We start from the raw sequence: 24,524 nt of genomic DNA on the forward strand, positions 1-24,524 counted from the left end.
GTTTCCTCCAGCATCTTCACAAGGTCCTTTGCTGTTGTTCTGGGATTGATTTGCACGTTTCGCACCAAAGTACATGAATCTCTAGGAGACAGAATGCGTCTCCTTCCTGAGCGGTATGACGGCTGCGTGGTCCCATGGTGTTTATACTTGTGTACTATTGTTTGTACATATGAATGTGGTACCTTCAAGCGTTTGGAAATTGCTCCCAAGGATGAACCAGACTTATGGAGGTCTACAATTATTTTCTGAGGTCTTGGCTGATTTCTTTTGATTTTCCCATGATGTCAAGCAAAAAGGCACGGAGTTTGAAATACATCCACAGGTACACCTCCAATTGACTCAAATGATGTCAATTAGCATATCAGAAGCTTCTAAAGCCATGACATGGTTGAGGCCAACGCAACTCAGGATTTTCACAAAAGCACCACTCTGCGTGAACGTCTCGCAAGTGTCGTGGAGAATTGTCTCAGAAATATAACTCTTACAAAAACTTGTGAATTCAATATACACTTTAATACAAAGTAGCAAAACTGAGCCCCTCCATGGAAGGACCCTATCACAAACATAACAAGGCCGAGCCCCTCCATGGAAGGACCCTATCACAAACATAACAAGGCCGAGCCCCTCCATGGAAGGACCCTATCACAAACATAACAAGGCCGAGCCCCTCCATGGAAGGACCCTATCACAAACATAACAAGGCCGAGCCCCTCCATGGAAGGACCCTATCACAAACATAACAAGGCCCCTCCATGGAAGGACCCTATCACAAACATAACAAGGCCGAGCCCCTCCATGGAAGGACCCTATCACAAACATAACAAGGCCGAGCCCCTCCATGGAAGGACCCTATCACAAACATAACAAGGCCGAGCCCCTCCATGGAAGGACCCTATCACAAACATAACAAGGCCGAGCCCCTCCATGGAAGGACCCTATCACAAACATAACAAGGCCGAGCCCCTCCATGGAAGGACCCTATCACAAACATAACAGGGCCGAGCCCTTCCATGGAAGGACCCTATCACAAACATAACAGGGCCGAGCCCTTCCATGGAAGGACCCTATCACAAACATAACAGGGCCGAGCCCTTCCATGGAAGGACCCTATCACAAACATAACAGGGCCGAGCCCCTCCATGAAAGGACCCTATCACAAACATAACAGGGCCGAGCCCTTCCATGGAAGGACCCTATCACAAACATAACAGGGCCGAGCCCCTCCATGAAAGGACCCTATCACAAACATAACAGGGCCGAGCCCTTCCATGGAAGGACCCTATCACAAACATAACAAGGCCGAGCCCCTCCATGGAAGGACCCTATCACAAACATAACAAGGCCGAGCCCCTCCATGGAAGGACCCTATCACAAACATAACAAGGCCGAGCCCTTCCATGGAAGGACCCTATCACAAACATAACAAGGCCGAGCCCCTCCATGGAAGGACCATATCACAAACATAACAAGGCCGAGCCCCTCCATGGAAGGACCCTATCACAAACATAACAAGGCCGAGCCCTTCCATGGAAGGACCCTATCACAAACATAACAAGGCCGAGCCCCTCCATGGAAGGACCCTATCACAAACATAACAGGGCCGAGCCCTTCCATGGAAGGACCCTATCACAAACATAACAGGGCCGAGCCCCTCCATGAAAGGACCCTATCACAAACATAACAGGGCCGAGCCCTTCCATGGAAGGACCCTATCACAAACATAACAGGGCCGAGCCCTTCCATGGAAGGACCCTATCACAAACATAACAGGGCCGAGCCCCTCCATGAAAGGACCCTATCACAAACATAACAGGGCCGAGCCCTTCCATGGAAGGACCCTATCACAAACATAACAGGGCCGAGCCCCTCCATGAAAGGACCCTATCACAAACATAACAGGGCCGAGCCCTTCCATGGAAGGACCCTATCACAAACATAACAAGGCCGAGCCCCTCCATGGAAGGACCCTATCACAAACATAACAAGGCCGAGCCCCTCCATGGAAGGACCCTATCACAAACATAACAAGGCCGAGCCCTTCCATGGAAGGACCCTATCACAAACATAACAAGGCCGAGCCCCTCCATGGAAGGACCATATCACAAACATAACAAGGCCGAGCCCCTCCATGGAAGGACCCTATCACAAACATAACAAGGCCGAGCCCTTCCATGGAAGGACCCTATCACAAACATAACAAGGCCGAGCCCCTCCATGGAAGGACCCTATCACAAACATAACAGGGCCGAGCCCTTCCATGGAAGGACCCTATCACAAACATAACAGGGCCGAGCCCCTCCATGAAAGGACCCTATCACAAACATAACAGGGCCGAGCCCTTCCATGGAAGGACCCTATCACAAACATAACAAGGCCGAGCCCCTCCATGGAAGGACCCTATCACAAACATAACAAGGCCGAGCCCCTCCATGGAAGGACCCTATCACAAACATAACAAGGCCGAGCCCTTCCATGGAAGGACCCTATCACAAACATAACAAGGCCGAGCCCCTCCATGGAAGGACCCTATCACAAACATAACAAGGCCGAGCCCCTCCATGGAAGGACCCTATCACAAACATAACAAGGCCGAGCCCTTCCATGGAAGGACCCTATCACAAACATAACAAGGCCGAGCCCCTCCATGGAAGGACCCTATCACAAACATAACAAGGCCGAGCCCCTCCATGGAAGGACCCTATCACAAACATAACAAGGCCGAGCCCCTCCATGGAAGGACCCTATCACAAACATAACAAGGCCGAGCCCTTCCATGGAAGGACCCTATCACAAACATAACAAGGCCGAGCCCCTCCATGGAAGGACCCTATCACAAACATAACAAGGCCGAGCCCCTCCATGGAAGGACCCTATCACAAACATAACAAGGCCGAGCCCTTCCATGGAAGGACCCTATCACAAACATAACAAGGCCGAGCCCCTCCATGGAAGGACCCTATCACAAACATAACAAGGCCGAGCCCTTCCATGAAAGGACCCTATCACAAACATAACAAGGCCGAGCCCCTCCATGGAAGGACCCTATCACAAACATAACAAGGCCGAGCCCTTCCATGGAAGGACCCTATCACAAACATAACAAGGCCGAGCCCCTCCATGGAAGGACCCTATCACAAACATAACAAGGCCGAGCCCCTCCATGGAAGGACCCTATCACAAACATAACAAGGCCGAGCCCCTCCATGGAAGGATCCTATCACAAACATAACAAGGCCGAGCCCTTCCATGGAAGGACCCTATCACAAACATAACAAGGCCGAGCCCCTCCATGGAAGGACCCTATCACAAACATAACAAGGCCGAGCCCCTCCATGGAAGGACCCTATCACAAACATAACAAGGCCGAGCCCTTCCATGGAAGGACCCTATCACAAACATAACAAGGCCGAGCCCCTCCATGGAAGGACCCTATCACAAACATAACAGGGCCGAGCCCCTCCATGGAAGGACCCTATCACAAACATAACAAGGCCGAGCCCTTCCATGGAAGGACCCTATCACAAACATAACAAGGCCGAGCCCCTCCATGGAAGGACCCTATCACAAACATAACAAGGCCGAGCCCTTCCATGGAAGGACCCTATCACAAACATAACAAGGCCGAGCCCCTCCATGAAAGGACCCTATCACAAACATAACAAGGCCGAGCCCCTCCATGAAAGGACCCTATCACAAACATAACAAGGCCGAGCCCCTCCATGGAAGGACCCTATCACAAACATAACAAGGCCGAGCCCCTCCATGAAAGGACCCTATCACAAACATAACAAGGCCGAGCCCCTCCATGAAAGGACCCTATCACAAACATAACAGGGCCGAGCCCCTCCATGAAAGGACCCTATCACAAACATAACAAGGCCGAGCCCCTCCATGGAAGGACCCTATCACAAACATAACAAGGCCGAGCCCCTCCATGGAAGGACCCTATCACAAACATAACAAGGCCGAGCCCCTCCATGAAAGGACCCTATCACAAACATAACAAGGCCGAGCCCCTCCATGGAAGGACCCTATCACAAACATAACAAGGCCGAGCCCCTCCATGGAAGGACCCTATCACAAACATAACAAGGCCGAGCCCCTCCATGGAAGGACCCTATCACAAACATAACAAGGCCGAGCCCCTCCATGGAAGGACCCTATCACAAACATAACAAGGCCGAGCCCCTCCATGGAAGGACCCTATCACAAACATAACAAGGCCGAGCCCCTCCATGGAAGGACCCTATCACAAACATAACAAGGCCGAGCCCCTCCATGGAAGGACCCTATCACAAACATAACAGGGCCGAGCCCCTCCATGGAAAGAGACTAAATTCTCATATTACAGAGTCCTGCCTTTACATAACATATAGAGTCCCCTCCCTCTATATGAAAATAGCTTCCCTTGACCTTTCTCCATTATTTTCTTCTCATCTCAGAGCTAGTTCACGCCCACTAACGCTCATATTTGCTTTTGGTTAGGTTATAACGATGGTAGAACCCTTTTCACGTCCTAAAAATAATGTATGCATTGCATGCTTATGTTTCACGCGTTAGTCATGTTATCTTGCTTCCATCCTTCTTCCTGTATCCTTCTAACCATAGTACGTCCAGCTGTCATAAATTTACGTATGGTCCTGGTTAATGTACTCTTTCAAAAAATAGCCTGGGTGTCATCTTTTCTTAATGTGCATGTCCTTGCTACTTCAGCCTGGCAACTAGACCTATTTAATGCTCAGCTCTCCTTAATGGTTCGCTCCAACACACGATACCAGGGCAAACGTCCTGATCATACGCCACCACACAACACTGGATAAACAGAGCCGTTTTCAGTGAAGCTAAAGTGAAATCAAAGACAACACAACAGTAAACATGTCGTCTCCCATGAATGACAACTACAGTTGCTGAAGTGTAAGATTAGGTTCTTTGTAAGACGTGTGGCATGACAGAGTTGGCAAGAGCACAAGCAAACAGATGTACCGTTTCTGCTGTACTGATAATAAAATAAAGTAGGCAGGCCTCTCCACGGTATTACTCCTCACCAGTTTGACAGCTCTACATAACATTCCACCAATCCCTCAGTGGTGCCAACTTGTAACGAGTGGTACTTTACCCTTGACTGAACTCTCTCAAATCTCCACCATTGTCATGTTCCCTAGCAACAGGTAAAAGTCCATGTTTTTGTTATCGCAAGATAATGGATTGTCAAAGGAGATGTAGCTACCCCTGGAAAAGAAAGTCATGGCTGACAAGGATCTAAGGAAACGAGGTCTGGAGTTCTAAGGATCGGTATCTAGATGAAACGGCAAAAAGAAACCAGAAAACAACTTTGGTTGATGACGTGAGATGAATGTCAAACAAGGACTGAAGCTGTAAAGAATTGTGACTAAGACATGATGGCAGGTATCGACAGGTAGCATAGCGGTTAGAGAAGCCAGCAACCGAAGGGTTGCCAGGTCGAATCCCGGGTCTTAAGGGAAAAATCATGCGGGAAGTTAGCTGGCAATGGGAGGGTTGCAGGTATCAAATCCTAGATGCCATCGCCTGCTGTTGCGCCCTTGAACAGGGCACTTAACCCCCACAATTGCGCCGTAGTATGGCAGCCCCCTTCTCCAACCTGTATGTGTACCTTTTTTTCTTTGGGTTGGGATAAAGTGCAAGTCACATTTCCATTGGACCTTGTACAAATAAAGTCATGTTAATGTGAGATTAAGGTCTGTGAAACCACAACACAGAAAATAATGATTTTTATAAGACTGGTTTATTTTTCCAATGACAATGGTACAGACAACATGGAAGCATAGGGAGGAAGGAGAAAGAGAGGGGTTCTGAAGTTATGGACACCATAGGGGAGGGAGGAGAAAGAGAGGGGTTCTGAAGTTATGGACACCATCAGGGAGGAAGGAGAAAGAGAGGGGTTCTGAAGTTAAGGACACCATCAGGGAGGAAGGAGAAAGGATGTGTTCTGAAGTTATGGACACCTTCAGGGAGAGAGGGAGAAAGGAGGGGTTCTGAAGTTATGGACACCACCAGAGAGGGAGGGAGCAAGGTAAGAGTACCAAATGGAGTAAAAGATATCGTATCAAAACATCATATTTTTTTTATATATATATATATATTTATATAGGACTAATAGTTATCTTTTAACTATGCAAAGCAAGGAATGCCCTTTTTATTTGTTTCAGCCTCGATTTCTACTAAGAGACAACTTTATTTAAAAAAGACACAGGATGGACACGCGCTGGGCGGGGCTTTAGGGGCCTGTGATCCTGTCCAATGTGGAGTCGAGTCTCAGTGTGGCACGATTGGGCATGTCCAGGGGTCAGAGTGCGTGAGTGGACCAGCCTCAGCGGGAGAACGTCTTGCCCCTGAAAACAGACATAAAAAACAGTTGGCCAGAAATCAATTAAAAAGTCTTGCCACACAGACACTTTATTGGCAGCTCGCCCTAAAGCCTATTCTACAGAGGGCGTGGCATTACTGCTTCTAGGTTTTATTCCGTCAATGTTTTAAAGGAAAACCCTCTCGCCACGAGTTCCAAGGTAGGCTCCTCGCTGGCGCTGACTAGGTGACAAACTTGTTGAAATGTTGCAGTTGAAATATATAGTTGACAGCTGAAGGCAGATACAGTGCCTTCAGAAAGTATTTATACCCCTCAACTTAATCCACATTTGTTGTGTTGCAGCCTGAATTCCAAATATATTTCCCCCCCTCGTCCATCTACACACAATACCCCATAATGTGAAAGTGAAAACATGCTTATTTTACAAATGTATTGAAAATGAAATACATGGGGCCTCCCGAGTGGCGCAGTGGTCTAAGGCACTACATCGCAGTGTTTGAAGCGTCACTACAGACCCGGGTTCAATACCAGGCTGCGTTACAACCAGCCGTGACTCGGAGTCCCAAAGGGCGGCACACAATTGGCCCAGTGTTGGGGAGGGTTTGGCCGAGGGAGCTTTACTTTTCTCATTGCGCTCTATAGCGACTCCTTGTGGCGGACCGGGCACCTGCAGGCTGACTGTCAGTTAACCTTTTGCGTGTAGCCTTTTGTATTTTCGTTTTTGGCTAAAAAACATACCCATTTGAAACAGCCTATTTCTCAGCCCCAGAAACTAGAATATGCATATAATTGTCAGATTAGGATAGAAAACACTCAAGATATTGTCTGTGAGTATAACAGAACTGATATTGCAGGCAAAAGCCTGAGGAAAATCCAATCAGGAAGTGCCTCTTATTTTGAAACCCCTCTGTTCCTATGCAAGCCTATCCTCCATTTAAAGGGATATCAACCAGATTCCTTTTTCTATGGCTTCAGTCTTTAGACAGTTTCAGGCTTTTATTTTGAAAGATGAGCGTGAAGGATCACATTGCGTAAGTGGATAGGTGGGGGCTCTGAGTGAGTTTTTGCACAACTGAGTAAAGCCGTCATCGTTCCTCCCGCTGTTATTGAAAAACCTACACACTCGGTTGATATATTATCGAATATATATTTTAAAAACATGAAGATTGATTATAAAAAACGTTTGACATGTTTCTGTGGACATTATGGATATTAGTTGTAATATACATCTGCGTTGTCGTGACCGCTCTTTCCTGTGGATTTCTGAACATAGCGCGACAAACAAACATCGGTATTTTGGGTATAAAAATAATCTTTATGGAACAAAAGGAACATTTGTTGTGTAACTGGGAGTCTCGTGAGTGAAAATATCTGAAGATCAAAGGTAAACGATTAATTTGATTGCTTTTCTGATTTGTGACCAAGCTTCCTGATGCTATGTGTACATGATGCTATGCTATCGATAAACTTACAAACACTTGGATTGCTTTTGTTGTAAAGCATAATTTCAAAATCAGAGACGACAGGTGGATTAACAAAAGGCTAAGCCGTGTTCGGCAATATTGCACTTGTGATTTCATGAATATTAATATTTTTTAGTAATATTATTTGACTGTTGCCCTATGCTATTTGCTGACGAAAATGATCCCGCTAATGGGATGGGTAGCACCAAGAAGTTTAAACAGTGTTTCCTCCAACACATTGGTGCAGCTGGCTTCCGGGTTAAGCGGGCGGGTGGAAGCGCGGTTTGGCGGGTCATGTTTTGGAGGACGCATGACTCGACCTTCGCCTCTCCCGAGACCATTGGTGAGAAAAGGAGGGTAAAATAAAGAAAAAAACCCACATAAGTTGGGACACCTACTCATTCCAGTTAAAAAAAAATATTTTTAAAAAGGTACTCTTTTTTACATTGTGGAATAATAGTGATGAAATAACATGTAGTAACCAAAAAAAAAAGGTGTCAATATATCAAAATATATTTTATATTTGAGATTCTTCAAAGTAGCCACCATTTTGCCTTGACAGCCTTTGCACATTCTTGGCATTCTCTCAACCAGCTTCATGAGGTAGTCACCTGGAATGATTTTCAGTAAACAGGTGTGTCTTGTTAAAAGTAAATTTGTGGAATTTCTTTCCTTCTTAACCCTCCTGCTGGAATTGGACCGATTTACAAATATGTCATTCTGCTCCTGACCAGGCAGTTAACCCAGTGTTCCTAGGCCATCATTGAAAATAAGAATATGTTCTTAACTGACTTGCCTAGTTAAATAAAGGTTAAAAAAATATATATAAAGAAAGGTGGAAAAAGTTAAGGGACTACTTTCAGAAGGCACTGTAGATTAGGGCTGACAATATAGTCGACTGGTCAATTGTTTGGTTGATAGGCTGTTAGTCGACCTAGATTTCTTTAGTCGAGCAGTAGCAAAACATCATTATTTTAAATCATGGTGTACAAGTCACCCGTCTGATTGGTGCCTGTCTGGGTGGACTGATCCATTGTGGAGGGCTTGGGGATGGCACAGTCCAAGACGTGCTACTGGAATTGTATATGGTTACATTATGTAAGGGTGCAACACAAATAAAAATATCATTTTATAACAAATGTGCTTTCTCCCGTGTTGGATAGTGGTCACGGTTGTGAAACAGTGTGCTGTATCTACAGAAATAAAATAAATACTTCTGTTGCCTGTTTGAGTGTAAAAACCTACTGACACCGTGAGCACCAAGCCTCACGTAACATTTTCACAAATTCAGCTGTTCTTAATCTTTGCTATGCTGAAATAAAGGCTATACACTTTTTCATTAGACCAGCCTCTAGTATTACTTAGTGTTGTTTACACGGTTACAAATTGCCTGAAATTATATTTACAATAACCCTCCTTTCCCTTATTGTTATTATTATTATTATAATAATGATTTAGGTCTATCATTAGTAGGCTTAGTATAGCAGCCTTATATAACCACCATCAAACCTGTAGGCCTAAGAGCCCATCCTGTTTAGTCTTAATACCGTAACTTACTTAGGCCTGTATTTCAATACTTGTATAGGCTACTGTATCAATCATTTATTTTTTCATGTCATGACACAGCAAACCATTGCATTCACGAATACGACTGTTTAGACTTTGGCACACATTGATCTAATATGGACACAGAGCTTCCTAACTAGCATCCTATAGGTTCACTTCAACCCTGTTCCTGGAGAACTACCATCCCATAGGTCCACTCTCCAACCCTGTTCCTGGAGAACTACCATCCCATAGGTCCTCTCTCCAACCCAGTTCCTGGAGAACTACCATCCCATAGGTCCTCTCTCCAACCCTGTTCCTGGAGAACTACCATCCCATAGGTCCTCTCTCCAACCCTGTTCCTGGAGAACTACCATCCCATAGGTCCTCTCTCCAACCCTGTTCCTGGAGAACTACCATCCCATAGGTCCTCTCTCCAACCCTGTTCCTGGAGAACTACCATCCCATAGGTCCTCTCTCCAACCCTGTTCCTGGAGAACTACCATCCCATAGGTCCTCTCTCCAACCCTGTTCCTGGAGAACTACCATCCCATAGGTCCTCTCTCCAACCCTGTTCCTGGAGAACTACCATCCCATAGGTCCTCTCTCCAACCCTGTTCCTGGAGAACTACCATCCCATAGGTCCTCTCTCCAACCCTGTTCCTGGAGAACTACCATCCCATAGGTCCTCTCTCCAACCCTGTTCCTGGAGAACTACCATCCCATAGGTCCTCTCTCCAACCCTGTTCCTGGAGAACTACCATCCCATAGGTCCTCTCTCCAACCCTGTTCCTGGAGAACTACCATCCCATAGGTCCTCTCTCCAACCCTGTTCCTGGAGAACTACCATCCCATAGGTCCTCTCTCCAACCCAGTTCCTGGAGAACTACCATCCCATAGGTCCTCTCTCCAACCCTGTTCCTGGAGAACTACCATCCCAGCGCTCCATAACATTTCTTGATCTCCAGTATTTACTACAACTAGTCAAATTTATTCCAGACATCTGACTTCCCTTTTACCTCCTGCACAACCAGTAAACATTCCCGTTTCCAGTTGGTCACGTCCTCTGCATCCATTTTGCTGTCACACATGTTATGGTGTTCAGAGTTTGTTAGAACCAATTTATTGATGTGACTGTGATATGCTATAGGTCAGGCCCTATTGGTCACGTGCATGCAAAGCATACATGTGTCACGTAAAGAGAGCAAGGATTGAGGGAATAAGTAATATACAGTGTTGATGTGTGGTGGCAGCAGTAGAGAGGATAGAGAGAGACAAAGGGTGTTTGTCACAGTCGCTCAATGTTTTTTTAACAGAGCAAGTCTGAACCAGGCCCGGCACAATCAAATCAATTGTGGTCAGACTCCCTCTAGTCATTTGTGTGTCTTAATTATTTAATCAAACAGTTTGCGTAAAGCATTAGACAAGCTCAGTATATATATTGTATACTTAATATTAGTTTGTTATATATATATATATATATATATATATATATATATATATATATATATATATATATATATATAGTTGATTTGATTAAAAGACATTTGATGCGTCTATATGGAAAAATACACATTTAAAAATGTTGACCAATAGGTTGGTCGAAAGAACAGACGACTCTTGGTCAACACACAAAAGGTCAGCACATATGGCCTCCATGCAAGAGTAAAAAAAATACAGATACCACACCTTCCAACTAAATGTTGACCCAACTATGTCAACTACCGCTGACTAAATCCCAGATTGTGAAACAAGAGTACACCCCTGCTTCCTTCCACCCAGAGCGGAGCTCCCTGAGGATCAGTGGCATAGAATTTCCCGGAGTCACAATTAAATATACATATTTAGACAAGGCCTCTTCTGTTTCAGACAGAGATGGGGAGTGCTGGTCAGATCCACAGATCCCACACAGCAATAGGGAACAAACTGAGTGTGCGAGTGAGTGGGGGGAGCTTGTAAAAATTCCACCTGAGCCCACTTTAAACAGCGCTGCTCGTGTCAAGTCAGTTCTAGTAGTACACACACAATGAACACAACTGTTGAAACAAGACCGCCCTCACAAACACCGTAGCCTACAGACACAAGAACATTACAGAAGGGTTCTAATGATTCTGTAGAAGCTATTCTTTTATCAGCTTCTAAGGAATCTCTACAATCCATTATCAGCTGTGGTTTGGGTGAAGGCTGCAACTTGGTACCAGAGACGTAGAGAGAGTACACACTTCCACCCTGGCTCTCTCTCCATCTGACTGCTGTTCACCACACAGGCGCTGATGAGTGTGTTCGGTGTTGGTATTTAATTAAGAAAGGGATGTCGAGGTGGGCGAGGGACGTGAAAACAGTTCACACACAAAATAAAGCATTATCAGGGACAATAAGATCTGGGGACATGGTGAAAGTAGCCCGTGTGCTTCAATAAATGATAACAGATTAACTGATCTCAGATCTTTGAGAACAGGCTACACTCACAGGCACAAACAGCAGGGTAAACTTCCCATATGACTTGTTTTAAAGGACAGAAGTGTCCTACAGGCAGTGCTGCTAGAGTCAACGTTAGGTCACACACATCCCAGTGAACCCAATGGCTGGCAGTGGAATAAGTCAGACCTGGGTCCAAATAGTATGTTCATTTTTTCAAATACTTTGAGCGTTTTGTTCGAGCATTGGCTGGAGTGCCAGGTGGGCGGGGCATGCACTTTTGGGACTATTCCATTAGTTCCAGGCAAGCTCAATCAAGCACAGTCCAGGGTATGGGACCAAATTCTAAAAGCATCTGAGAGTAGGTGTGCCGATCCAGGAACCCCTCCCACATAAACATGTAATACTATCCATAGTGAGCTAAAAGGCTAAACTGATCCTAGATCAGCACTCCATCGCTGGAGTGCAGAGCAGCAGTAACTTACGACATGGTCTTCATCTCCTTCTTCTCAGCGTCGGGTCGAGCCCTGTTCAACACCTTGAGGAAGTCAGAAGTCTTAGCCCTCATACGTGTGTGGATGTAGGCCTGGAAGGGGGGGGGGGGGGGGGGGGGGGGGGGGTGTCGACGACACAGAGACATGCCTTAATACACGCCTACTGAACCTTAATACACACCTACTGAACCAACAGCTCACTGACATGCACACTAATTGACCTCAACTCATACCAGGCAGGAATCTGAAAAGCACATATTTACACGCCCGTAACTGTTTACGATGGAAAGCCCATCAGATACCTTTATGATCACAGACTGCAGGGTTTTACCATGCTAGTGCCGGTAAAGTTATTCCCTCAACCCTTACTTGATCTATGTCCAGAAAACTGTTCCTTTACATGGTAGTAAAGGTATGGTAGGGCCCTAGTAAGGGCAATAGTTAGTGCTCATCTAGGAGCACAATAATGGGTAGTGCAGGTATAGTAGTGTCCTAGTTAGGGCAGTGCAGAAGTTGGGACTAATAGGGTCCTAGTTAGTATACTAGTTAGGGAAGTCACCTTGGAACACTTTATGTGGTAGTGCAGGTAGTCCCTGAAGGTGTGGATGAGGTTGATGGTGTTGTCTCTGGCGTTGGCGTTGGTGTGACGTGGGAACAGGACTGAGAGGACAGGAGAAATAACACACATTACCACAAAGACATTGCAATTAGGCTGATGACTGACCTGATATTCAAGCTAATGTTTGTTTATGATCATCCACTGACTACTTTCTATCATGTCACTAGCGTTGGAAAACGACTAATTCATTGCATGTCTAGTTTAAGTTAAATATATATATTTTAACGGTCACACAATTCAGCTCTAGGCACCTTCTTGTACAGTAAAACCATGTAATTCCCAGGAAGGCCCAACATCCCATTTGGAAGATTCCAGGAATCAGAATGGAATAAGCAGAAAATCCAGAATCCTCCAACCAGGATTTCTGGAAAACCTGGGAATGGTTGCTACAGACCGAAGGTGATGTAGCCGATGTTGTCTCCAACGGCGGCGTCAGTGTCCTTCAGCTCAAGGGGCGGCTCCCGGTGGCTGAACAGAACCTGGGGGGCAGTGTGACTGGCTCGCCGACCCTCCTTAAACTCCTACACACAGAGACAGCAACACAGACAGACAGTGAGACACATACAGAGAGCGACACACACTAAAGGTTGTCCATGACAAATACCTAATAGTGTGGAGAGCAAATAAGATATTTCATAAATAATTTGCAGACATGGAGGTGATGGGGTTTCTGCATTACTGTAGTGAACTACCTTTAGGCAACAGAGCAAAGATACTTTGGCAACCTTTCTCCTTTTCACAACCATATGGACATACATACTGTATTGTAATTACATCATTTTGTAATGTACATAGTAGAGGTCGACCGATTATGATTTTTCAACGCCGATACCGATTATTGGAGGACCAAAAAAGCCGATACCGATGAATTTTTTAAAATGGATTTGTAATAATGACAATTACAACAATACTGAATGAACACTTATTTTAACTTAATACATCAATAACATCTATTTATCCTCAAGTAAATAATGAGATATGTTCAATTTGGTTTAAATAATGCAACAACAAAGTGTTGGAGAAGAAAGTAAAAGTGCAATATGTGCTATGTAAAAAAGCTAACGTTTAAGTTCCTTGCTCAGAACATGAGAACATATGAAAGCTGGTGGTTCCTTTTAACATGAGTCTTCAATATTCCCAGGTAAGAAGTTTTAGGTTGTAGTTATTATAGGAATTATAGGACTATTTCCCTCTATACCATTTGTATTTCATTAACCTTTGACTATTGGATGTTCTAAAAGGCACTTTAGTATTGCCAGTGTAACAGTATAGCTTCCGTCCCTCTCCTCGCTCCTCCCTGGGCTCGAACCAGGAACACAACGACAATTAAAGTGCGCTAACTATCTAGCCATTTCACTTCGGTTACACCAGCCTCATCTAGGGAGTTGATAGGCTTGAAGTCATAAACAGTGCAGTGCTTGACTCACAACGAAGAGCTGCTGTCAAAAAGCACAAAAGTGCTGTTTGAATGAATGTTTACGCGCCTGCTTCTGCCTACCGCCGCTCAGTCAGATACTTAGATACTTGTATGCTCACTCAGATTATATGCAACGCAGGACACGCTAGATAATATCTAGTAATATCATCAACCATGTGTAGTTAACTAGTGATTATGATTGATTGATTGTTTTTTATAAGATAAGTTTAATGCTATAAGGTTGCAAGATTAGATCCCCCGAGCTGACAAGATGAAAATCTGTTGTTCTGCCCCTGAACAAAGCAGTTAACCCACTGTTCCTAGGCCATCATTGAAAATAAGAATGTGTTCTTAACTGACTTGCCTAGTTAAAAAGGTATAAAAAAACATCTTTTTTTAAATAAAAAAAATAGGCAAATCAGCGCCCAAAAATACCGATTTCCGATTGTTATGAAAACGGCCCTAATTAAATCGGCCATTCCGATTAATCAATCAACTTTTAGTACATAGTGCTGCCAAGCTCGTTTTAATCATACGAGAGGCGGTTCCTGTTAAGGGTGATGAAAACTTGAGTAGGGAGGCACGATATCAGTGAACATATCGGAATCGGACAATATTAGCTAAACATGACAACGTCGACAAAATATTTCTAGTTTAACGCCGATGTGCAATACCGATGTCAAAGCTGACGAGCATACCTATAATGTAATGACGCCACGTAAAATGTTGCGCTACACAGAAATCCTAACCTAGCCCACCATGTCTGCTGTGTGGATCGAGCACTCAACAAGTCGAGCAGTCATTTGAAAGAGTAACAACATTTCAGCAAGACAACTCAATGGCCAAATCCATTAACGCCAAGATAATGGAATTCGTTGTCCTTGACAACCATTCTCTGTCATGGGTGATGTTGGCTTTCGCCGACTGGTTGAGCACCGATACACACTACTAAGTGTGCTATTTTTCAGATGTTGCCCTACAGGAGTTACACAGTAATAGCGTCACTGCTATTAGCTTCACGACTGACATTTGGACCAGCGATATCAGCATGCTGAGTCTGACAGCACAGTGGGTCGATGAGGATTTCAGAATGTGGAAAGTCATATTTCATGTTCATCAATGTGCTGGTTCTCATACCGCTGCTGCCATTTCAATGGCATTTGAGAACATGTTTGAAACATGGAAACTTGAACACACTGGCTAGCTCCATTCAAAACAACTGACTGGAGAAATAAGCTGATCAACTGCAGCCGTGATACCCTCTGTCACAGCATTGAAACTCCTGCTCAACAAAACTGCCCACACAGGCTGTGAACAAGCCACCATGCTTGATGCTATGTACAGGGATCACTACTTCCATGCAGACAAGCGATAGGGTTTATGTGAAATGTCACACAGCTGGACAAGATGGAAACAGAGAGAGTGACAGTGCGCACCGAGGAAGAGAGGCCACGGACAGACAGAGCTGAAACTTCACTGCTTGACATGTATGATGAAATCCTGGTTGAGAATGAAACAACTAAACAAATGAACAACAAAACAGCACAGCAAGTAAGGGATAGAAATTGGTTTTGATTATGTTTTACTGGTAATCAGGACATAAGTACAAAACGTTATTTACAATGACGGCCTAACCCGGATAACGCTGGGCCAATTGTGCACCGCCCTATGGGACTCCCAATCACGGCCGGATGTGTTACAGCCTGGATTCGAACCAGGTACTGTAGTGACGCCTCCTGAACTGAGATGCATTGCCTTAGACTGCTGCATCCATGCGTGTTTTAACTAACTGACTGTACTAGAATGCTTAAAAGGCCACTAAAATGTTAAATATCGGTATCGGGGTTTTTTGGCAAGGAAAATATTGGACATCAGCCAAAAATGTCATATCGGTGCATCACTACTTGAGAGAGAAATATTGTTTCACCTGCATGAACACTTTCCCAAGGATGACATCATCGTCGTCTTTGAACACAGTGCTGAACACCACCGTCACTCTGTCCTTCTTGGCCTCCAGATACCTGAGGACAAACACAGGAACATGTCAACAACCAGTAGTCACCCCGGTGACATGGAATACTGGCAGTAAAAAAAAAAAGGGTTCTTGGATTTAAAAATATACACAGTACCAGTCAAAGGTTTAGACACCTAATCATTCAAGAGTTTCTTTTCTTTTTACTATTTTCTACATTGTAGAATAAAGAATAACACACATGGAATCATGAAGCAAAAAAAAAGTGTTAAATAAATCAAAATTTCTTTACATGTACTATGTTCTGCATTGTATAATAATAGTGAAGACATCAACACTATTAAATAACACATATAGGATCATGTAGTAACCAAAAAATTGTTAAACAAATCAAAATATATTTTATATTTGAGATTCTTCAAATAGCCACCCTCTCTCTGCCTTGATGACAGCTTTGCACACTCTTGGCATTCTCTCAACCAGCTTCATGAGGTAGTCACCTGAAATGCATTTCAATTAACAGGTGTGCCTTGTTCAAAGTTCATTTGTGGAATTTCTTTCCTTCTTAATGCTTTTGAGCCAATCAGTTATGTTGTCACATGGTAGGGGTGGTTTACAGAAGATAGCCCTATTTGGTAAAAGACCAAGTCCATATTATGGCGAGAACAGCTCAAATAAGCAAAGAGAAATGACAGTCCATCATTACTTTAAGACATGAAGGTCAGTCAACACAGACATTTAAACTTTGGAAGTTTCTTCAAGTGCAGTCGCAAAAACTATCAAGCGCTATGATGAAACTGGCTCTCATGAGGACCGCCACAGGAAAGGAAGACCCAGAGTTACCTCTGCTGCATAGGATAAGTTCATTAGAGTTACCAGCCTCAGATTGCAGCCAAAATAAATGCTTCAGCGTTCAAGTAACAGACACATTTCAACGTCAACTGTTTAGAGGAGACTGCGTGAATCAGGCCTTCATGGTCGAATTGCTGCAAAGAAACCAACTAAAGGACACCAATAAGAAGAGACTTGCTTGGGCCAAGAAACACGAGCAATAGACTGACCTTCATGTCTTAAAGTAATGATGGACTGTCATTTCTCTTTGCTTATTTGAGCTGTTCTTGCCAAATATGGCCATCTTTTGTATACCCCCCACTCACTACCTTGTCACAACACAACTGATTGGCTCAAATGCATTATGGAATGAAATTTCACAAATGAACTTAAATAGGCACACCTGTTAATTGAAATACATTCCAGGTGACTACCTCATGAAGCTGGTTGAGAAAATGCCAAGAGTGTGCATAGCTGTCATCAAGGCAAAGGGTGGCTATTTGAAGAATCTCAAATATAACATTTGTTTAATACCTTTTTGGTTACTACACGATTCCATAGGTGCTTTTCATAGTTTTGATGTCTTCACTATTATTCTACAATGTAGAACATAGTACAAATAAAGAAAAACCCTTGATTGAGGTGGTGTTTTTAAAACTTGACCGGTAGTGTGTGTGAGATTGAGATATACACACTTCAAAACCTTATTCCTTATGATTTATTTTATACTGTTTTGTCATTTTTGAATGTGTTACTCAGTGTTTTTATGGGCTATAGCAGTAAAGGCACAATTCTATATTTCAACAAGTAATTGTTTTGATAGCTACAGGGGTCCTAAAATTCCAAATCAAATAACTAAATGATCTGTCATGACCACCTTAAAACAATTCCATGTTTTAGTAGAACCCCCCCACCCAAAGCCTCAGACTTTTAGTAGTCAACAACAAATAGCATCCTTGTTTTGTCTATGGTTACTTCTATACATTTTCATCCAGGCAGTACAGCGGCCACCTACATGGACTCGTCGTCTCTGTAGTGGACCACGGCCCTCGTCTCTCCCTCCTTGCCCTCCTCCTGGAACTTGAAGTACTTCTCAAACACCGAGGCGAAGCAGTTCCTCTTCAGCATGCCCGCCTGGTGGATCACTTCCTCCTTGTTGGCTGGGACCGCATCCAGGTCAAAGAGCAGAGACACGTTGTAGCCTAGGAGACAGCCAATTACAGACAAGATCAGCTATTGTTCGATATAATTATTAAATCGCTAGAAAACTTCTTAGTAAGAGGTTTACTAACTATGACATGGTGTCAATATCTGAGGGGAATGGGGGTCAAAACCAGCCTATAGCAAATGACAATAAATACTAATAAAACCCAAATTCTGCATAGACTTTCCAACAAAGTAAACTAAGCAAAAAGTTTTGCCTAAATGCAAAGTGTTAGACCTGGTGCCAACCAAAGACAGCGTATCACCCAGTAAACACTATCTATAGTTTCAATCATGGAGGAGGATGTGGGTGCATGGTGTTATTTTAAGTGAATGTGTCTACACTTCAGGCTGTAGAAAAAACTAAACTAAACTAGTCCCAGCTAGGTGGTGGTACAACCACATACAGCATCTCAGTCCCAGCTAGGTGGTGGTACAACCACATACAGCATCTCAGTCCCAGCTAGGTGGTGGGACAACCACATACAGCATCTCAGTCCCAGCTAGGTGGTGGTACAACCACATACAGCATCTCAGTCCCAGCTAGGTGGTGGTACAACCACATACTGTATCTCAGTCCCAGCTAGGTGGTGGTACAACCACATACAGCATCTCAGTCCCAGCTAGGTGGTGAGACAACCACATACAGCATCTCAGTCCCAGCTAGGTGGTGGTACAACCACATACAGCATCTCAGTCCCAGCTAGGTGGTGGGACAACCACATACAGCATCTCAGTCCCAGCTAGGTGGTGGGACAACCACATACTGCATCTCAGTCCCAGCTAGGTGGTGGGACAACCACATACAGTATCTCAGTCCCAGCTAGGTGGTGGTACAACCACATACAGCATCTCAGTCCCAGCTAGGTGGTGGTACAACCACATACAGCATCTCAGTCCCAGCTAGGTGGTGGTACAACCACATACTGTATCTCAGTCCCAGCTAGGTGGTGGTACAACCACATACACCATCTCAGTCCCAGCTAGGTGGTGGTACAACCACATACAGCATCTCAGTCCCAGCTAGGTGGTGGGACAACCACATACAGCATCTCAGTCCCAGCTAGGTGGTGGTACAACCACATACAGCATCTCAGTCCCAGCTAGGTGGTGGTACAACCACATACTGTATCTCAGTCCCAGCTAGGTGGTGGTACAACCACATACAGCATCTCAGTCCCAGCTAGGTGGTGAGACAACCACATACAGCATCTCAGTCCCAGCTAGGTGGTGGTACAACCACATACAGCATCTCAGTCCCAGCTAGGTGGTGGGACAACCACATACAGCATCTCAGTCCCAGCTAGGTGGTGGTACAACCACATACAGCATCTCAGTCCCAGCTAGGTGGTGGGACAACCACATACAGCATCTCAGTCCCAGCTAGGTGGTGAGACAACCACATACAGCATCTCAGTCCCAGCTAGGTGGTGGGACAACCACATACAGCATCTCAGTCCCAGCTAGGTGGTGGTACAACCACATACAGTATCTCAGTCCCAGCTAGGTGGTGGTACAACCACATACAGCATCTCAGTCCCAGCTAGGTGGTGGTACAACCACATACAGCATCTCAGTCCCAGCTAGGTGGTGGGACAACCACATACAGTATCTCAGTCCCAGCTAGGTGGTGGGACAACCACATACTGTATCTCAGTCCCAGCTAGGTGGTGGGACAACCACATACTGTATCTCAGTCCCAGATAGGTGGTGGGACAACCACATACTGTATCTCAGTCCCAGCTAGGTGGTGGGACAACCACATACAGTATCTCAGTCCCAGCTAGGTGGTGGTACAACCACATACAGCATCTCAGTCCCAGCTAGGTGGTGGTACAACCACATACAGCATCTCAGTCCCAGCTAGGTGGTGGGACAACCACATACAGTATCTCAATAATAGTTAGCTACTTTATTCAGGAAAAATGTACTATCAGCGAAGTCAGTGGTAGTAATATAAGTGTGGGTGTTGGACCTCCGTAAGTGATAGGCTATATGACGCGCTGTCGATAATTCTCTGAGGAGTTGGAGTCATTAACATGGTGACAGTGGAAACTTACATAGGGAGAGTGGACCGTAGTTACATAATACTTACACGCCTCGGGTGAAACCAGGAAGTTCCCATAGACCCGCTTCAGCAGCTGAAAGGAGGGAGGGATTTGGTGTGTTATTATGGACAGTAACAGATAAATGCCCCGACGGAGTCCGACACCAGCTATGCAACATCAGAGAGCCAGAGTGGACTGGTAGAGGTGGATGTCTCAGTGTAGATAATGGTAAGGGGAGATCATAAGCCTTCCCCTAAAACAACGGTTACCCGTCAATGTGGAATCACTGGAATGCAGCCCGAGTTCTGAACAAATAAGGCTATATGCAAATCCAGCGTACACATGTAGTAACAGATGACAACTTCTATTATAAGACGTACTGCAACTCAGTTTCCTCTACAGTAAAACTGCAAGAGTGCACCATTGTGACACATGTATTTATGTAAATCTATTATGTAACACGTAGAGTGCACCATTGTGACACGTATTTATGTAAATCTATTATGTAACACGTAAAGCGGAACATTTCTACACAAAAATGTGTTTTGTGGGTTAGTGAAGAAAGGTGACAAGGTGTACCAAATTTACACTTAGTGACTGAAAAGGACAAGACTTGATTAGTTGAACATGTTCTCATAAAGCCACTGTTTTTGCAGTAGTTAAACTAGCTTTCTATACCACTACAATGAAGAACGGAGCTGGAAGTGGGACACAAGGCAATGAAGGTAGACATTCATTTTCTATGGTCAGGTGACAGGACTGGGACATGATTTGGTCCTTTAAAAACACACCACTGTGCAGCAAGTGATATAGGTGTTCCTTTCCACAGCTCTTTCCCTCCATGATCTTAAAGTGCTCGACAGGTAAAAGCAGTACTGTTAAAACCTATCCAGTCCTTTGATTCAGTAGTGCTCACAGAGAGTAAGACAACAAGGACTGGTAGACTACAGGAAAGCAGTCATGGTGTTCATTAGGCAACATTTAGCTGTCTCAGTCAGCACTTCCTCCTTATAGGGCGAGTCATAAAGCACTTCCTGTTTCTATAAGAAACCACTGCTGCTGTTTTCTTCCATACATGGTGAGGATGTACAAAGCCCTGACATCCTGCTTTACAGACATTCTCCTTTTCAACAAAAAATAAAACATCTACTCTGACACATTTTAAACTACAATTGAAGCTATGATGAGTGACATGGGTTAGTTTACAAGCATTACATTTTTGTAATTTAGCAGACGCTCTTATACAGAGCAACTTACAGTAGTGAATGCATACATTTTCATCCTTAAAAAAAAAAAAAAATATGACTCATTTCAGGAGTCACTACTTCACAAGACCGCCATTTGAACATAAAAAAATAAAAGTTTAAATCAAAATGTATTTTTTAGCAAGAAATGCATTCTGGAAGAATGCCTCAATAACAAACTTGTTTGCCATATGTAAAAACAAATAAAGTTGTTAAATTACGAGCCTAGTTGGTTTAGTCATGGAAAGATACAGCATCCTTCCTGCTAGCAATGATTGGCTGAGAAAAGGAGTGGGCTGGACATGCTGCGAGACAAGTTCGGATTGGTCTGCCATGTAGTACGCTTCTGTCTATAATCTGAACTGATCATTATGTGTAGGTAATCCTTTTTAATGCTGATTTTTTAAAAATATATTTAAAAAAGAGATCAGATAGTAGAACTGCATAAGTGTTGCTCTCCTCTTTCTTGAGGACTGAGTTCTGAAATCAGTGGAATTAGAGGATGATATCTAAGGAGAAATTTCTGGCATTTGATTGCAAATATGCAGAGGGAGTCCAAAAGTTAAATCTTTGGTTATTTAGTACATAGCCTCACATGTGAGTCATTAAAGAGATGGGTGGGGCTAAAGCTTAAAAGGGTGTGAACGATGCTGAATGGGTGTAGACAAAGAAAAGCTCTCCGGTAGGTACCAAAAAATTCAAGGGCCATTTTCTCAAAAGTGAGGTTACATGTTTATCAACTTTCAAAGCAGAATTACTTTCCCAATGTTCCTCAGCTGTAGTGTATGATATACCATTTTCTAGCGCAGAGTCTCTACCTTTATCCAATGTAAAAAAAAACACAACTTCAAATGTTGCTACATAAGACCGAATCGAGCCAGTCGGTCACATAAACTGCCCCCCCTTGGGAATCGAACCCACAACCCTGGCGTTGCAAGCACCGTGCTCTAACTGAGCTACACAGGACATAGATTGAATGAAGGGCAAGGGAGGTACAGATGCTGGTGTGTGTGTCACCTCATCAGCTCCGTGCTCCTGCAGCTCCTTGTAGAACTTAAGGGAGATGCTGACCATCAGCTTGGTCTTGTCCCCATCGGGGTTGGAGATGTGGTAGAGGACACCATCAAAATCTACAGTTCAGAGAAAAGCCATCAGTTACAAACAAGCACCCACCTGGACACCTGAAAATAGGATAATATTGTTAAAACTGCATGGTACGGCACGGAAATATTAACCACTAGTCCTTAACTCACCTGCAAATGTCACCTCCACTGCCTCTGGTTTAGTTCTACAAATAGAGGATTATATGTCAAATATGTATAAAACTGAATGCATGATAATATAACAAATTGTTTTGTTGAGTAGTTGTTAACTATAGACAACGCTTAATTTGCTGCCAGTATAATAATATTCTGTAGCAGCAGTTACCATGTTGGCATATTTGTGTAAAACCATTTTGGTTTTCGTGCAACTTGCAATTGTATTTCAAGAAACCACTCCTTGGGGTTTAGAAGTTGTCTATAACAGCAGTTCCTCTCCCCAGAGAGTTGCACTGACATGACCCAACTTGGGGATGCTGGAATGCGGAAGAGGCCAACAACGCGATGGCTAATATATTGCTAGCTATACTCGTTAGCAGCTATCTAGTCTGATTATTATTATTCTCTATTCATTTCATTGTAATTGAACGATTCTAGCTAATACAAGGTTAACCCATAACGATACGTTCTCTTTCTCAATTCAAAGCGAGGAGAGATGAAAGCAAACTAGTTAGCTAGCTACTATACCATGAACTAGAAAAGCAGGTTCCCTTTTACTGCGGTGATTAGCATAGCAGCCAGTGATAGGTATAGTTAGCTAGCTAACAATACGGCTGTACATATTTTATGTGAAAGCCACCATCATAATTTAAAAATCGGCAGTTCATTGGGACAATAAATGAGGGGATGCCGACAAGCACACGTAAACTAGAGTTCGCTTAGCGTTACCCCCTTATTGGGGCTAGACAGTTATTAGATAGGCTTCCCCTGCCCAGCTAGTCTAGCTAGCCAAAGCTAACCAGTGACAGACACACCCCATTATTCCGGCTAAGCGATGCCTCTTGCAGAGGCGCGTGCCACTTTATTCAGTTAAACCAGAATATTACTGTACGTGTCAAATATATAGTCCCTATTCTGTCAATTCCACCAGCCGCACGTTTTCCATCCATAATTCATTCATTGTCGAGCAAATAATACTGGCCAGACATTAATATTCGGCTACTGTTAGCTATTCGGAAGCTAGCAAGCTAGTCTGGAACAATGATTTCTCACCCATTGGATGCGCCGTCAAATTTCAACGTCAGCGTCTCTTCTATAATCCGGTTGTTGATTTCTAGGAGAATCATTGCAGCGGACTGGGGAATACGTTTTTATCGAAATATAAAATGTTTTAGATCCTTGGGCTTCTTTGTGTCAAATTCTGCAAATGTTTCTTCCCTGACAGACCGCTTCCGCCGAGTCTTCCGTCTGTCGGCTCTTCCGCTTATTTCATTCCGGACCCCAAAGCAAGGTTGCTCACAGCACAGCCTGTAAAATTGTGGCTGATATTGGTCTAGATATAAAATGTGCACACTGATTGCTTCAATTTTTTTTTATTATGAACTGGGTGGTTCGAGCCCTGAATGCTGATTGACTGAAAGCCGTGGTATATCACACCGTATACAACGAGTATGACAAAACATGTATTTTTAACGCTCTAATGACATTGGTAACCAGTTTATAATTGCAATAAGGCACCTCGGGTGTTTGTGGTATATGGCCAAATACCACAGCTAAGGACTGTATCCAGAAACTCCACGTTGCATTGTGCATAAGAACAGCCATATACCACACCACCTCGGGCCTTATTGCTTAAATAACTGCTCACCTTCATTGTGTGTTTTT

General features: G+C 44.0%; 1 protein-coding gene across 1 annotated transcript; it reads right to left on the reverse strand.

Annotated features, from left to right (window-relative positions):
* Positions 1 to 5,745: 5,745 nt before the first annotated feature.
* On the reverse strand, positions 5,746 to 24,195 carry LOC110495471 (actin-related protein 2/3 complex subunit 2-B). The gene is made up of 10 exons (XM_021570746.2): positions 23,913 to 24,195; positions 22,854 to 22,888; positions 22,618 to 22,730; positions 20,404 to 20,449; positions 18,121 to 18,307; positions 16,230 to 16,323; positions 13,280 to 13,406; positions 12,826 to 12,926; positions 12,258 to 12,358; positions 5,746 to 6,371 (listed from the first exon to the last, which is right to left on the reverse strand). The coding sequence occupies exons 1-10, from the start codon at positions 23,984 to 23,986 to the stop codon at positions 6,350 to 6,352; spliced, it is 900 nt and encodes a 299-aa protein (XP_021426421.1). The 5' UTR covers positions 23,987 to 24,195; the 3' UTR covers positions 5,746 to 6,349.
* Between the last annotated feature and the right edge of the window lie 329 nt (positions 24,196 to 24,524).

Source organism: Oncorhynchus mykiss, chromosome 7 (genome assembly GCF_013265735.2).
Source record: "Oncorhynchus mykiss isolate Arlee chromosome 7, USDA_OmykA_1.1, whole genome shotgun sequence".
Lineage (NCBI taxonomy): Eukaryota > Metazoa > Chordata > Actinopteri > Salmoniformes > Salmonidae > Oncorhynchus > Oncorhynchus mykiss.